This window comes from Sminthopsis crassicaudata, chromosome 1, assembly GCF_048593235.1.
Source record: "Sminthopsis crassicaudata isolate SCR6 chromosome 1, ASM4859323v1, whole genome shotgun sequence".
Taxonomy (NCBI): domain Eukaryota; kingdom Metazoa; phylum Chordata; class Mammalia; order Dasyuromorphia; family Dasyuridae; genus Sminthopsis; species Sminthopsis crassicaudata.
In genome coordinates this window covers 60123270-60136883 of record NC_133617.1, presented here as the reverse complement: position 1 = coordinate 60136883, position 13614 = coordinate 60123270, and the positions used below count along the sequence as shown (strand labels likewise).

Here is a 13614-nt window from a genome sequence, read left to right as displayed (position 1 = left end):
TTAGGACAGTTAAAAGAAGTATACATAGACAAAGGTTATTGTAATATTCTTCTCTAAAATATAATGATCTCTGGGAGTAGATTTCTTGGGGGACTTCTGGAGGCAGCCAGTAACCACCACAAGTGCAACAAGGAATTAAAGTCCCAATCCTTTATTGTATCCTTCAAAGTCTTATCTCCTTCACTTAGGGCTCTGCTAGTTTTTTTTAGAGACCTTCTGTAGTCTTGGTTCTGAGAGCTTAAGCTGCCTTCTCTGCCTTCTGAATCTCTTCGAATGAATCCTGGCTGAGTATCTGAAAGTTTCTAATGGGTTTATCCTTTCTGTCTCTGACAACTCTTCCTTATATGTTCCACAATGAGTATACACCAATCATTATATCATTAGAAACCATAATTTGTTGTAGGATTAAATCACTGCTAAATTAGATTTAATCACTGTCTCCTCGATTCCACTTACTTAGCATCTTGTTTCAAGATCTGGCCCATAACCAGTGATAGGTTTAAGTTGACTATAATGGGATGATATCTACAAAAACAAAATTAAGGGATGAGAAAAAGATATATAGGGGAAAGGAGAGGTAAAATGGGGTAAATTATCTCATGTAAAAGAGTCAGAAAAATACTTATGAGGAGGAACAAGGTGAAAGGGGGGGAGAGAAAAAAAAGATAGGGGGGGGAGAGAGAGAGCAAGAGCGAGAGCACAACAGGATGGAGAAAAAATATAGTAATTATAACTGAATTTGAATGAGATGAACTTATCCATAAAATGGAAGTGGATAGCAGAGTATATTAAAATCAGAATTCTTACAAGAAAAACATTTGAAGCAGAATGACACACATGTAAAGATAAGAAGCTGGAGCAGAATGTATTATTCTTCAGCTAACATAAAATAAAGTAAAGAAAAAAGAAGGGGTAACAAACATGAGACAAAATAAAAACAAAAATAGATTAAATTAAAAGATATCCTTAAGGGAAAAAATGATATTTTGTTTAAAAACAGTTCCACAGATAATGAAATAATATAAAACTGTATGCACTAAGTGGTATAACTTTCAGATTTTCAAAGAAGTTAAATATGTTGTGGGAGAAAAAAAGAAAGTAAAACTATTCGAGTTGGGGACTTCGTTTTTCCCCTTTCAGAATTAGAAAAACCCAAACAATTGGAACTCAAAGTTTTTAAAAAAGTGTTAAATTTTATTTTACATGTTATTGGGGAAAGTAAATATTAAATACAGTAGAAAAAGAAAATTCTAACAAAAAATAAGCAAGAAGGAAGTTAAGGAAATGAATAGAAATAGAATAGAAAGTTAGATATAACTTTAAACAAAAGTGAATGGGAATAGAAAGGAACATGCCTTTTTCTCAGTGTTATATGACACTTGCATTAAAAATCTGACCATGTATTAAGGATAATCAAATGCAGAAATGCAGAAGTATTAAAGCATTATTTTCAGATGATATTGTAATAAAAATGAATTCAATAAACATCATAAAATAGATTAAAAATTAATTGAAATCTAAATAATATAATTCTAAAGAATGTGTGAGTCAAAGGACAAATCATAGAAGCAATAAATAATTTCATTAAGATAAATGACACCAATGAGGCAACATACCAAAATTTATGGAATGGAGACAAAGAAGTATTTAGGGGAAATATATATCTTTAAACATACATATTAACAAAATAGAAAAAGAACAGATAGATAAATTGGTCATTCAATTAAAAATTAGAAAAAAACAAGTGTAAATTAAAATGGTTAATGCTAAACTAGATTTAACTATTGTCTCCTCAACTTCACTTAGTACCTTGTGAAGTTCTGGCCCATAACTGTCAAGTTCTGATTGTCTCTCAGTTGCAATCCTTCTCTGGGAGGAGGTTTCTTTTCTCTGTGAATCTTTTTCTCTGTCCTCTTCACTTGCGAATCCATGGACGTCTTCTCCTTGATCCAATCTAGAACTGCTCCTCCAGGCTGCAGTCCCAACTCTGGCCCAGATCAACTCTCTCCTTGCTCAATGGTGTCTTCTTTTATCCTCCCAGAGAATGGGCATGCGAGAACGCAAGGGCTTGTGGGAAAATTACTTCTACCAATGAACTTGCTCCTTTTAAACATACAAGCTCCTCCCCAGAAGTTCAAAGGGGTAAAACTCCCCTTAAAGGCTGGAACCAAAAGGTGTGGACTAGAGAATTGTTAACTACTGACTTAGCATTTAGTAAGAACCTATCATCTCATTAGCACTTAGTAAGAACCTAACACATAACATCTCCTTTTAGGATCAAATCAATCATACTGAACCATACTAAATTAGATAATTATTGCCTCTATCAATTCCACTGACTTAGTACCTTGTAAGAATCCTTTGTTTCAAGTTCAGAGTTCTAGCCCATAACATCTCCTGCTTTCTTTTGTTTTAGAACATAAGTGGTCATGACCTCTCTGACTTCTCAAGGAGGTGATAAGTGAGAATCCCAAAAAAGGAGGTGATCATGCCTTTCCTGACTGCTCAAAAAAGGGGTAAAAACACCATAAAATGAGGTGATCACACCCTCCCTGACATCTCAGGAAGGGAGATGAAAACACCAAAGGAAATGGAAATCAAATCATATTAGCGGGTTTCTGAAGGGTCTCACTCTTAAAACAGGTATACATATTTCCATCAATATGAGAGGTATTACACATAATTACATAAATTGCATAAGCACATAGTAACACAGGCTAGTAGTGATGTGACAAATAACATGAATCAACATGAGGAATTATACATGTCTACAAGTCCTAGAAATAGTCCAAAAGGAATTTATTGTCCATTACTTTATGTGCCAGGAATCCAATGATTCCTGCAAGTTTTGAAGTCCTGTAATAGTCTCATCAACAATTTTTCATTTCAGGGAATCCATTGATTCCTACTGGTTTTAAAGTTCTTTAACAGTCTCATTATCATCCATGCTCTTTCAGTGTCATAAGTTTTTTAGGTCTTCTCCTTTATTTTGAGGTTTTTCTCTTTTTTTCTGTCTCTCTCTCTGATACACAAGGTGAACACAGCTCGTTGGCACCTATCTGATTCCTTTTCCATCTGTAGAAATACAAGTACACCCTCTTTCCCAAGCAATTAACCTTCTATTTACCTTTCTTTTTACTTCTATTTTTTAACTTCTATTTACCACTGTCTAAATCTCTTCTCATCCCCTGGCAATTACATTGGAGCTGCTCACACTGGACATTGCCCTTCTGTTGGATTAAAAAAACCTGTATTTTCCCCAATTGTAATCCCTTTCTGCCATCTGATTGCCTTTTGGTTGGTTGATTCTGTCTTAGTTTTGAATTTCTAAAGACTCTGTGGATGTAGCCTCAGCTGCCATCATACCCTACCTGGGACCCAGAAGCTGGGCCCCACCTCTCATTTCCCTGGGTCAATCTACATTCTGAGGCCCAGGGGAAACCTTGGTTGCATTTTGGACATAGGGTTTTAGGTGTTCTCTCACCCTGTCTTCTCATTCTATCTCTATACTTACATTGGGCTTTCAAATGTCCAATTTTTCCACACTGAAAGCAACAATGAGTTTCTCTAGAATCCCCCGCCAAGAGGGACTCTGTCTTCCCATGTTCATCATAGTCTGGGCATAATAAGCACTTGTGCCTTCTGTGGTACAGCATCTTATGATCTCTTCTAAAGGAGCATCTTTGTGTAGTCCCCATATCATTCTTCTGCAAACCTTATTAGCATTTTCCTTAGCCAGTTGTCTTATCATAATTCTTGTAGCTACATTTTCTCCAATAGTTCTTGTGACAGTTGTTTGTAAATGTTCCACAAAACAGCAAAGGGTTCATTGGAACCTTGCTCTATTTTTATGAAGGTTTCCCTTTGATCTTTCCCTGGGAGGGTGCCCCAAGCTTTTAATGCAGCAGTAGCAATTGTTCATAAGCTGCTATGTGGTAATTAGTCTGTGCTGAATTGTCTGCATACTGACCTTCAGTTGGTCAAAAGTGACTTGTACATTAACTCTTGTTTGCCTATTGCATTTGGCTTGAATTCTACATAATTCACTATACTCCAAAAACCACAACAAGTTTCTAAACATGTCCTTGCTATGGATTTCCAGTCACCAGGGGTTAAGATTTCATAAGCCAAATTCTCTAGTAACATCTTAACATAAGATGATGTAGCCCCATAAAGAGTGCAACCCTTTTTCAAATGCTTATTTTTTTTCCAGATCAAAAGGAGTATAGCTTCTCCTTTGTTGACCTGAAGAGTCAAGCTCTTCAATCACAGGATATGCATTTATTAAATCAGATATATCCTGTTCTTTTTTTTGCTTTAACCAGTGCTTTTTGTAATCTTGTCATAGGCTGCTTCATAGGTGGTGCTGATTCTGTTACTGACTCTACCCCTGCTCCTTCTCCTTTCACCCATGAAGGGTTAATTGAGAGAGGTAGGTCAGGGAATGGGGAATGCCCTAATTTCTCCTGCTGTGAAGCACCAAACTCAGAATTGTACTTAACTATTTTTATCTGATTCTTCATCCTTTTCACTTTGTTTATCTGGATTCTTGTAAAGGACTGAAACTCTGAGTATGTGCACTGGATTCAGGCAACCCAGCACTTAAGACTAATTACCGATTGGACAATACTCTATTAGCATATGCTTGGAAAATGGCCCTTCTCACTATTCTGTGCTGGCTCAATCTTTTAATGTATACAGAGAATAGTGAAGGGATTAGGGGGTGGAGTACAACAAGTCAGAGTCACTTTGACAGTAGACAAGGAAAAGAGAGGTTGTGGAGAGTTTGCATCCATTCTTTCACTTCTACCCCAAAACCAAGAATAAAGATGGGGGGGTGGGGAAGAGATGAATTGTCTCCAGACCAACAAAAGTCAGCAAAACCCTAACCCTAACCCTAATGATCTCCTGTTATGGGCCAGAACTCTGAACCTGAAACAAATGATTTTTACAAGGTACTAAGTCAGTGGAATTGATAGAGACAATAGTTATCTAATTTAGCATGGTTCAGTATGATTAATTTAATTCTATAAGGAGATGTTATGGGCCAGAACTTGAAACAAGGTACTAAGTGAAGTTGAGGAGACAAAAGTTAAATCTAGTTTAGCATTGATTTAATCCTACAACAAATAATGGTTTCCTAGTGATATAATGATTGGTTCATACTCAATATGGAGCATATCCCTCAGCCAGGGAGATCCAGAGACATTCAGAGAGAAGGCAAAGGACTGGTACCAGGAGCTTCAGCTCTTGGAACCAAGGAGAGAGATAGGCTTCTAAGGAAGCTAACTGGGCCCCAGGAAAGGAGACAAGACTTTGAAAGAAATAATAAAAGATTTGGACTTTAATATCTGGCTGTTTGTGTGGTGATTACTCTGAACTGAAACGAAGGCTGCCTTCAGAGACCCCAAGTAAACCTCAACAGAAAACATTACATTTTGGCACCCAACATGGGACTGAAAAGATCCTGATTTCAGTGGAAAAGCCTCCAATCCTGATTTCAGTGGAAAAGTCTCCCTGACCCAGAAATTAGGGTGAGTACAACAAGGAAACTTTGTAAAGGGCTAAAATAGTATTCCAGCTAAAATGGGACAAATGTTTAGAAAATGTATCAAAAGCTTGGTCAGACTGATAAAAAAATCAAGGTTTAATTGTAACTTGGGAGCAGATCACTGAACTTTCAGAAACAATATAGTACACATCTCCTTGGTTCTCTAAGGAAAAAGAATTAAATCTAGACAAGTGGAAATTAGTAGGGGATCAACTATGTGAATACTACAATAATAATGGACTTGACTCAATTTCCAAAGAAACTATTTACATATATATATATATATATATGTATACAATGCTTTTCACATCATAAAGACCCTTAAAAATGTTGTTGCTGTTATTGTTATCTATGTATTCGTCTACATCTTCTACCTGATTGTTGTATGAGGGCAAGGACTGAGTCTTCATACAGTCCTCTGTATACAAGAGCAGCTTATTAAATATTTGATAAATGCAAACAATATTGTGTTTCTGTTCCCTGAATCACAGGTGCCTGACATCTGAAAAAGTCCCAAATTTCTGAGTTTTTCTATTCAGAAAATGGGGGTAAAAATCAGAAGGAGAAAAAAAAAATGTCTGCTCTTTGAATGGTGATGACTCCTAGGGCTGTCGGGCTGATTGATCCCAGAGGTACATTTAACTGCCCTGAAGAATCGCTTTCTGTCCTGATAGTCAGGGTTGGGATTCAGGGACCCTTAAAGTCTGAACAGACTCTAAGTGTCCCCCAAGAGTACCTTCACTTAATTGTGTAGCTCTTGGAAGCAAGGGGAACTAAAGAGGGAGGGGGAGAAGGCCCAGTTTTGCTTTCGTAGCTCCCTGAGGTCTCTCTTGGCGGCTGGACTGTTCTCCAGGAGCTGAAACTAGTGTCCTTGGGGAACAAGGCCCCCTATGGCCTGAGATACCTAGCCATCTAGCCTGGGCAAAAAAGAAGCTTATGAAGAATAGGACATATACATGGACTACTCTGTTCCTTCCAACCTTTTGCTTGGGGTTGAGCTGTCTCACCTTGTTCTGGGAGAAAGTGGGATTCATATACGGAAGTGTTGCTTCAGATTTGTAACAGCATATGGGATTATCAGGGGGTCCACGCAATGAACAAGGATCCCAGGATCCCTCAGGTAAGGTATCAATTCCCCCTCCCCCCCATTATCCTAAGAAGAGATAATTTTCATCCTCAATTTCATTTTGTCAGACACATTTTTACATTCTTCACAAGTGGGAAGAACAGTTAGGGAATAAATATCATATGAATGATAAAGCAGAGAAGAGAAGAGGAATGTTAGAGAGACAGAGTTTGTGCCAGGTCCAGAGAAGGTGAGTGAAGAGGAGAAGAAAAAGAGTATATTCTTCTTGGATCACACCTCACTTGCATAATTGGGTTCATTTTTAATTATCACTAAGAATCCCAGATTTACACAATTGGGAAGGATTTAGGGCACAAAGCTCAGATCTGAGAGGGTCTTTAAAATTATGGAATATTGGAATTGGAGTACTGTCAGGACATGAACTGTGAGATTTGGGAGATATCTCTATGTACATTCCCAAAGAAGCATTTTGGCTAGATGGAACACAGATGAACAAGGGCACTCAGAATGCAGAGAGCTGAGAGATAGTTTAACCTACAGAAGAATTAGGGGAAGGTATGATAATATTTTCAAATATAATAAAGCCAGGCATGTGCAAGGGAGATTAACTTTATTCTGGTTGACCCCAGAGGGTAAAAGTAGGAGCACTGGGGAGAAGCTGCAGAGATTGATTTCTGCTTACTATGAGAAAATTCATAAGGATTCAAAATGACCTTCATTCAGTTTTCTTATCTGTAAAATGAACGGATTATACTAGATAAACTCTAAGGTCTGATCTATGATTTGAACTACTGAAGGTCTTCCTGTAAGGGTTCAATGGACACCCACTGGAGACATTTAAAAAATGATTCCCATTCAGGGCCCTGCTCTGACACATCCTGGCTGTGTGACCTTGGGGAAGTCACACCACTTAAGCTCCTAATGTCTCAGACAATTCTCTAAGACTCTAAGTTTTAGAGCAAGAGACCCCTCTATACTAATAAAGAAGATCCTCTCTTCACAGTTCCCTATATCAATGAAATAATAAATCTGAATCCAAACCCTTTCTCCATGCTGCTCAAGTATATATAGGCTGACCTAAATCCCATCTAAAATCCATTGCAGTTTCTCAGAAGGAAGAAGGAATCATGTGTTAGCAGCAAAGATATGTAAGGACATTAATATTTCCAGGTTTAGTGAGGGTGAGAACTCAGACCAACAGAGGTGGGGGAAAAGATACCACTGAGAGGGAGTCAGGAGAACATAGTTTGGGATGGAGGAAGGGGAAACAGTCTAATATTACTACTTGGAAATTGGTGGAGGATAAAGTTCTAAGAATAAAAATCAGTGGAGAAAAGGATTAGGGAGAGATGGCACGAAGGACAGAAAGCAAACAAGAAACTGATGTAGAACAGCTGAGACAGAAGTAGCTAAAGGAACATGTAGTCATAGAGGAGATGGCTGGGAGTTACAATGGGAGAAGCTGTGCATCTGGAGTTTTAGAAACCAAATTCAGGTCTCAGCTCCTATCCTTGCTCCTATGTGGACTTTAGACAAGTCCCTTTCATTTTCCAGAGATCAGTTTCTTCCTATGTAAAATGAGAGGCCTGGACTAAATGACCTTGAAGATGCCTTCTAGGTTTAAATGAATAATCCCTTGGATAGGAAAGATTCTCTTTTGGGTAAATGGGGACATTTAGAAGTCTGAGCAATGTTTGTAAGGGAAGGGGCTTCAAGATTTTCAAACTTAAGGAGCCGTAGGAAGTTAGCAGGGGAAAAGTGCAGAGGCTTTCTTGTTTCATGTTTTCTGTTCTAATTGGGCCAAATTCATAGAAGTGTGGGATATAGACATCTTCAGTCCTCCTAGAAGCCAGGGCAGTGGAGTGGAAGGTGAGGAAGAGACTACCGGAGGAAAAGTTCAAGTGATGTCCTAGAACCCAGACAGCCTCAGGAATGCTGGTAAGTGGGGGTTCACAGACTTCTCCATTCCATTTCTTCTCTAGAAGGTCACCCTGGATCCAGCCCTCTTTTCATGAATACCCTAGGAAAGCTCCTTCATTACTAGCCAAAATTCACTAATTATCCATTTAATGTGTGAATGTGAGCACCAATTCATATTGGTTATGAAGTTTGGTTAACTTAGCTGTAAAATAAGAGTAATAATCCTTGTACTGCACCCTCAGAGAGTGTCTTGTAAATTATCAAATACTTTGGATATATAAGTTATTGTCATTATTATTTAGTTTCCTGTTACCCCCTCTTCCTGCCAACTATCATCATATCTGGACATTCTGACTCCAGAGCCCACCTCATCTTTCCCTTCATTCTCAATCACAAGAATGCTGCTTTTCCAGGTATGATTTAATAATATAATAGTAATATAGCACTACCAACAGTGCAAACTTTACATACATCATCACCACAAAAATTCAAATGAGATATGTACTTCAGGCATTTTTACCTCTATTTTATCAATTAGATAAATTAATCTATGAAAATTTGATTTATCCAGGGTCACCAGCTGGTAATAGTTGCAAAATCTGAACCCAGATCAATCAGTCAGTCAAGAAGCATTATTTACTAACTGCATATTAGGGGAAAGGAAGTATATAAATTGGAATTTATAGGATGGATAAGAATCCAAGAGTTTTAGAATATGGGGAGGGCAGTTCAAAAAACAACATGAAGGCAGGAAACTGGGGGTCATAAAGATAGATCAGTACAGAGTTTAGGTTGATCAGCTCATGTAGTTTGTATGGCAAAGAGTAAAATTAGACAGATGGCAAAGATAAGAGGGTACAAGATGATGGAAAGGTTTAAATAACAAGGTAAGATATTTCAACTTTAAGGGAATAATAGGGAATTAAGAGAAAGCATTCTTCAAAAAAATTACCATCTTTTTGTGCATCTATTTTTGTGGTCATCTATTTATACACAAGGAGAATACATGAAAATATATGGAGGGAAGAAAGTACAGGTGGAAAGAGACCTATCAGGAGGCTGGGACAAGAGATTAGGTAGGTTGCAATGTGAACTATAAGAGGACAATGTATTCTGTTCAGAAGGGGGGAGATACTGGAGACACAGTCAAAGTAGCATCTCCAAGATTGGATGACTGATCAGATAAAAGTGATGGGATAACCCTCAGATTTAGTACAAACTGGGGCAAAAGGTGCTGCCAAAGAAAGAACAATGAAGATAAAAGGAGCAGTTTAGGGGGAAGGAAGGAACAAACATTTATCAAACAATTATGTGGTAGTCTGCATGGTAAACACAAACCAAAAGCAAGCTATCTCTATTATCCCTATGTCTTCAAGGAGCCTACATTTTAATGGGGGGATGTGGGGAAATGTCCTGTAGGCAGCTGGAGAGGTGGGTCTGTAGCTAAAAAGAAAACATGTCAGGGCTTCAGAGCAAGAGGAATATATCATCAGATATCATGGGGTGATGAAGAAGTGCACATTTAAATTAATACAGTTATTGTTTTCTTCACTTTAGGAAAAACGATCTAAAACTCTCTGAAAGGTATCCATCTTGTTTAGTATCCTCCAGTGGAGAAGAGTGGTTAGATTTCTTTGACCTGACTTTAGAGGGGCAAATCAGGAGAAATGAGAGGAATTAGATGCCAATTTGACTTGGAAAAAAGAAATTCTCTTTTTTTAAAATTAATTTTATAATTATAATTTTTTTGACAGTACATTTGCATGGGTAATTTTTTACAACATTATCCCTTGTACTCACTTCTGTTCCGAATTTTTCCCTCCTTCCCTCCACCTTAGATGGCCGGCAGTCCCATACATGTTAAATGCATTATAGTATATCCTAGATACAATATATGTGTGCAGAACAGAATTACTTGGTGCACAGGAAGAATTGGATTCAGAAGGTAAAAATAACCTGGGAAGAAAGACAAAAATGCAAACAGTTTATACTCAATTCCCATTGTTCCTTCTCTGGGTGTAGCTGATTCTGTCCATCATTGAGCAATTGGAACTGAATTAGATCTTCGAAAAAAGGAATTCTCTCACTTCAAGGTCCTTATGCCAATGAAATGAAAAATTTAATACAAGTCCCATTGAAAAGTACAGTTTGGACCAATCATTTTTTTAAAATTAAAGCTTTTTATTTACAAAACATATGCATAGGTAATTTTTCAACATTGACCCTTCTGTTCCAATTTTTCCCCTCCTTCCCTCCCACCCCCTCCCCTAGATAACAGATTGTCCAATACATGTTAAATATGTTAAAATATATATTAAATCTAATATATGTATACACATTTATATAGTTATCTCACTGGACAAGAAAAATAGGATCAGAAAGGGAAAAAAAAAACTGAGAAAGAAAACAAAATGCAAGCAAACAACAACAGAGTGAGGATGCTATGTTGTGGTCCACATTCAGTTCCCATGGTCCTCATGGCTCTCTTCATCATTGAACAATTGGGAGGAGAGTCACATCCCCAAATGGTCCAATTATTAAAGAATAAAGGAAATAGATGAGAAGAGTCCTTATGAATACCAGCTGACACAATTGAATGATGAATCCAGTCCCAGGATCATTTCTATTCCTGTTCAATTTTTAAAAAATTATTAAATATTTAATTCCCATTCCTTTTTTTAGATTTCACCAGTCTTATACTCTCCTTATTAGATCTCACATGGAAAAGAACTATAGTGTCTGGAACTCTCTCCATCATATGGTGAGGCAGGAGAAGACCGTCAGAATGGTGCTAGATACACACCCATGAGTCTGATATTGTAAGAAGCATACAACTCTAAGGAAATCTGAGGGGAGGGAGAGAGGTGGAGAAGGATGAAGTACTAGATTTGCCTTGGATAAAAGAATATTTAGTAAGCCAAAGACTGGATGGAGTGATAGATCTACTCAAGATCTTGATATTTTGATATATTTTTTTGTATACACTAAGGCAAAATGACTTTTTGAATTGATTATTAACTGGTAATTTGTCTTACCTTATTCTCATATCTACCCCTCAAGTTAGCCCCTGTGATGGGAACAGAACTATTAGATTCACATTCATCTTTTTATATTCCAAATTTTTACAGTGAGAACTGTCCTTAATTGGAATGATCTGCCTGAAGTAGGAGTGAGCTCTTTGACAATGGAAGTCTTCAAATAGAGGTTGGATAATGAATTGTTGGGGATGCGCTTGAGAGAATTGATGCTCTCTATAGTGGATGGACTAGATACCTTTTTGAAGTCCATTCCAACTCTCAGAGTTTATGATTCAATGACAACTTTATTTTTCTCATATCCAACTCTTGCAGAGCCTCCATGCTGAGGCCAAATCGTACCGTGGTGACTGAGTTCATCCTCATTGGCTTCTCCACATTCCCCCATCTTCAGGTAATGTTCTTTGTGATACTTCTGTTGATGTATTTGTTCACACTGCTGGGCAACCTTCTCATCATGTTGACAATCCGGAGTGAGCGAAGCCTCCACACACCCATGTATTTTTTCCTATGTGCACTCTCTATCTCAGAAATTTTCTATACTTTTGTTATCATCCCTCGCATGCTCATTGACCTGGTCTCCAGTCACCACACCATCTCCTTCCTGGGTTGTGCCAACCAGATGTTCTTCTCCTTCACATTTGGCTTCACCCACTCTTTCCTGCTCACAGTCATGGGCTATGACCGTTATGTGGCCATCTGCCACCCTTTGCGCTATAATGTGCTCATGAACCCACAGGGATGTGCCTGGCTAGTTGTCTCCTCGTGGCTTGGTGGCGTGGTAATGGGACTTATGGTTACACTTTCCATTTTTCACTTGACTTTCTGTGGGCCCAATAAGATTCACCATTTCTTCTGCCATGTACCCCCTTTGCTAAAGCTAGCCTGTGGTGACACCTCAGTGGTGGCCATGGGAGTGGGGATGGTCTGCATCACAGTCCTATTGGCCTGCTTCCTCTTCATCCTCCTATCCTATGCCTTTATTGTGGCCACCATCTTAAGAATTCCTTCGGCTGAGGGCCGTCGCAAAGCCTTTTCTACCTGTGCCTCTCATCTCACTGTAGTAGTTGTGCACTATGGCTTTGCCTCTGTCATTTATCTTAAACCCAAGGCCCCAGAATCCTTGGAAGGAGACACTCTGATGGGCATTACCTACACAGCTCTCACTCCCTTTTTGAGCCCCATAATCTTCAGCCTGAGGAACAAGGAACTGAAGAATGCCCTGAAGAAGGTCTTTTTCAGTAGCCAATATCCCTTGAGACACTGATAAGTAGATTACAAGATTTCTAGGAATAGCATTATTTAATTTTCTTTTGAGATGTTATGCCATGGAATAGTCCTTAGGTAAATGGATGAACAAATGAATGAATGAATGGACTTATTCTCTGAAGCCACATGAGTCACAATAATAGCCTTTATATTATAAATTAATCTTGTAAGGAACTTTAAATATTATATTATTTAATTCTCACAACTACCTATCTTTGAGGTAGGCACTATTGTTTTCCTTATTTTACATGTAAGGAAACAGGCTAAGTGATTGCCCAAGTCACATAACTAGCAGGTATCTAAGATTTTGAACTCAAGATTTTCTCATTCTAAGTCCAACACTATCTACTATGCCATCTAAGTTTCTGAATCAAGACTCTATCTCCCCTCGGAGTTTTATGATATCCCTGAGAAATTGGGATAGCTTTCTAATTTCATCAGTGCAAACCTACATTTAAATTTGTTATATATAATGTTATCTACCAGCTAACAGTATTTCCCAGATCACTTGTAACATTTAGCCACTTAATATCAATTAGCTTTTTAAAAGGATATTTCTTATAATAACAGAAGTAGAGAAACACAAATCATCAAAATTGGGCATTCTCCATTCCATTCTACCGGTTTCTTGGAATATTGGGATCAAACTTAAAGGATTTGATACAAAGCATTTGCTTCTCCAAGTTCATTTCCAAGCATTATCAATGGTCAGAGTCATTCTTTTAAGTGGAGAGCACAGCATAAATTTACTG

At 37.9% G+C, this 13614-nt stretch overlaps 1 protein-coding gene across 1 annotated transcript; it reads left to right on the top strand.

The window, feature by feature from the left end:
- The first annotated feature begins 11915 nt into the window (after positions 1 to 11915).
- On the top strand, positions 11916 to 12860 carry LOC141552053 (olfactory receptor 10H1-like). The gene has a single exon (XM_074284461.1). It carries the CDS (start codon positions 11916 to 11918, stop codon positions 12858 to 12860), a length of 945 nt encoding a protein of 314 aa, XP_074140562.1.
- Positions 12861 to 13614: the final 754 nt, after the last annotated feature.

Excerpts from the sequence above, each read along its gene's own strand:
- LOC141552053 (XM_074284461.1), top strand. The coding sequence starts at position 11,916 with ATGCTGAGGCCAAATCGTACCGTGGTGACTGAGTTCATCCTCATTGGC.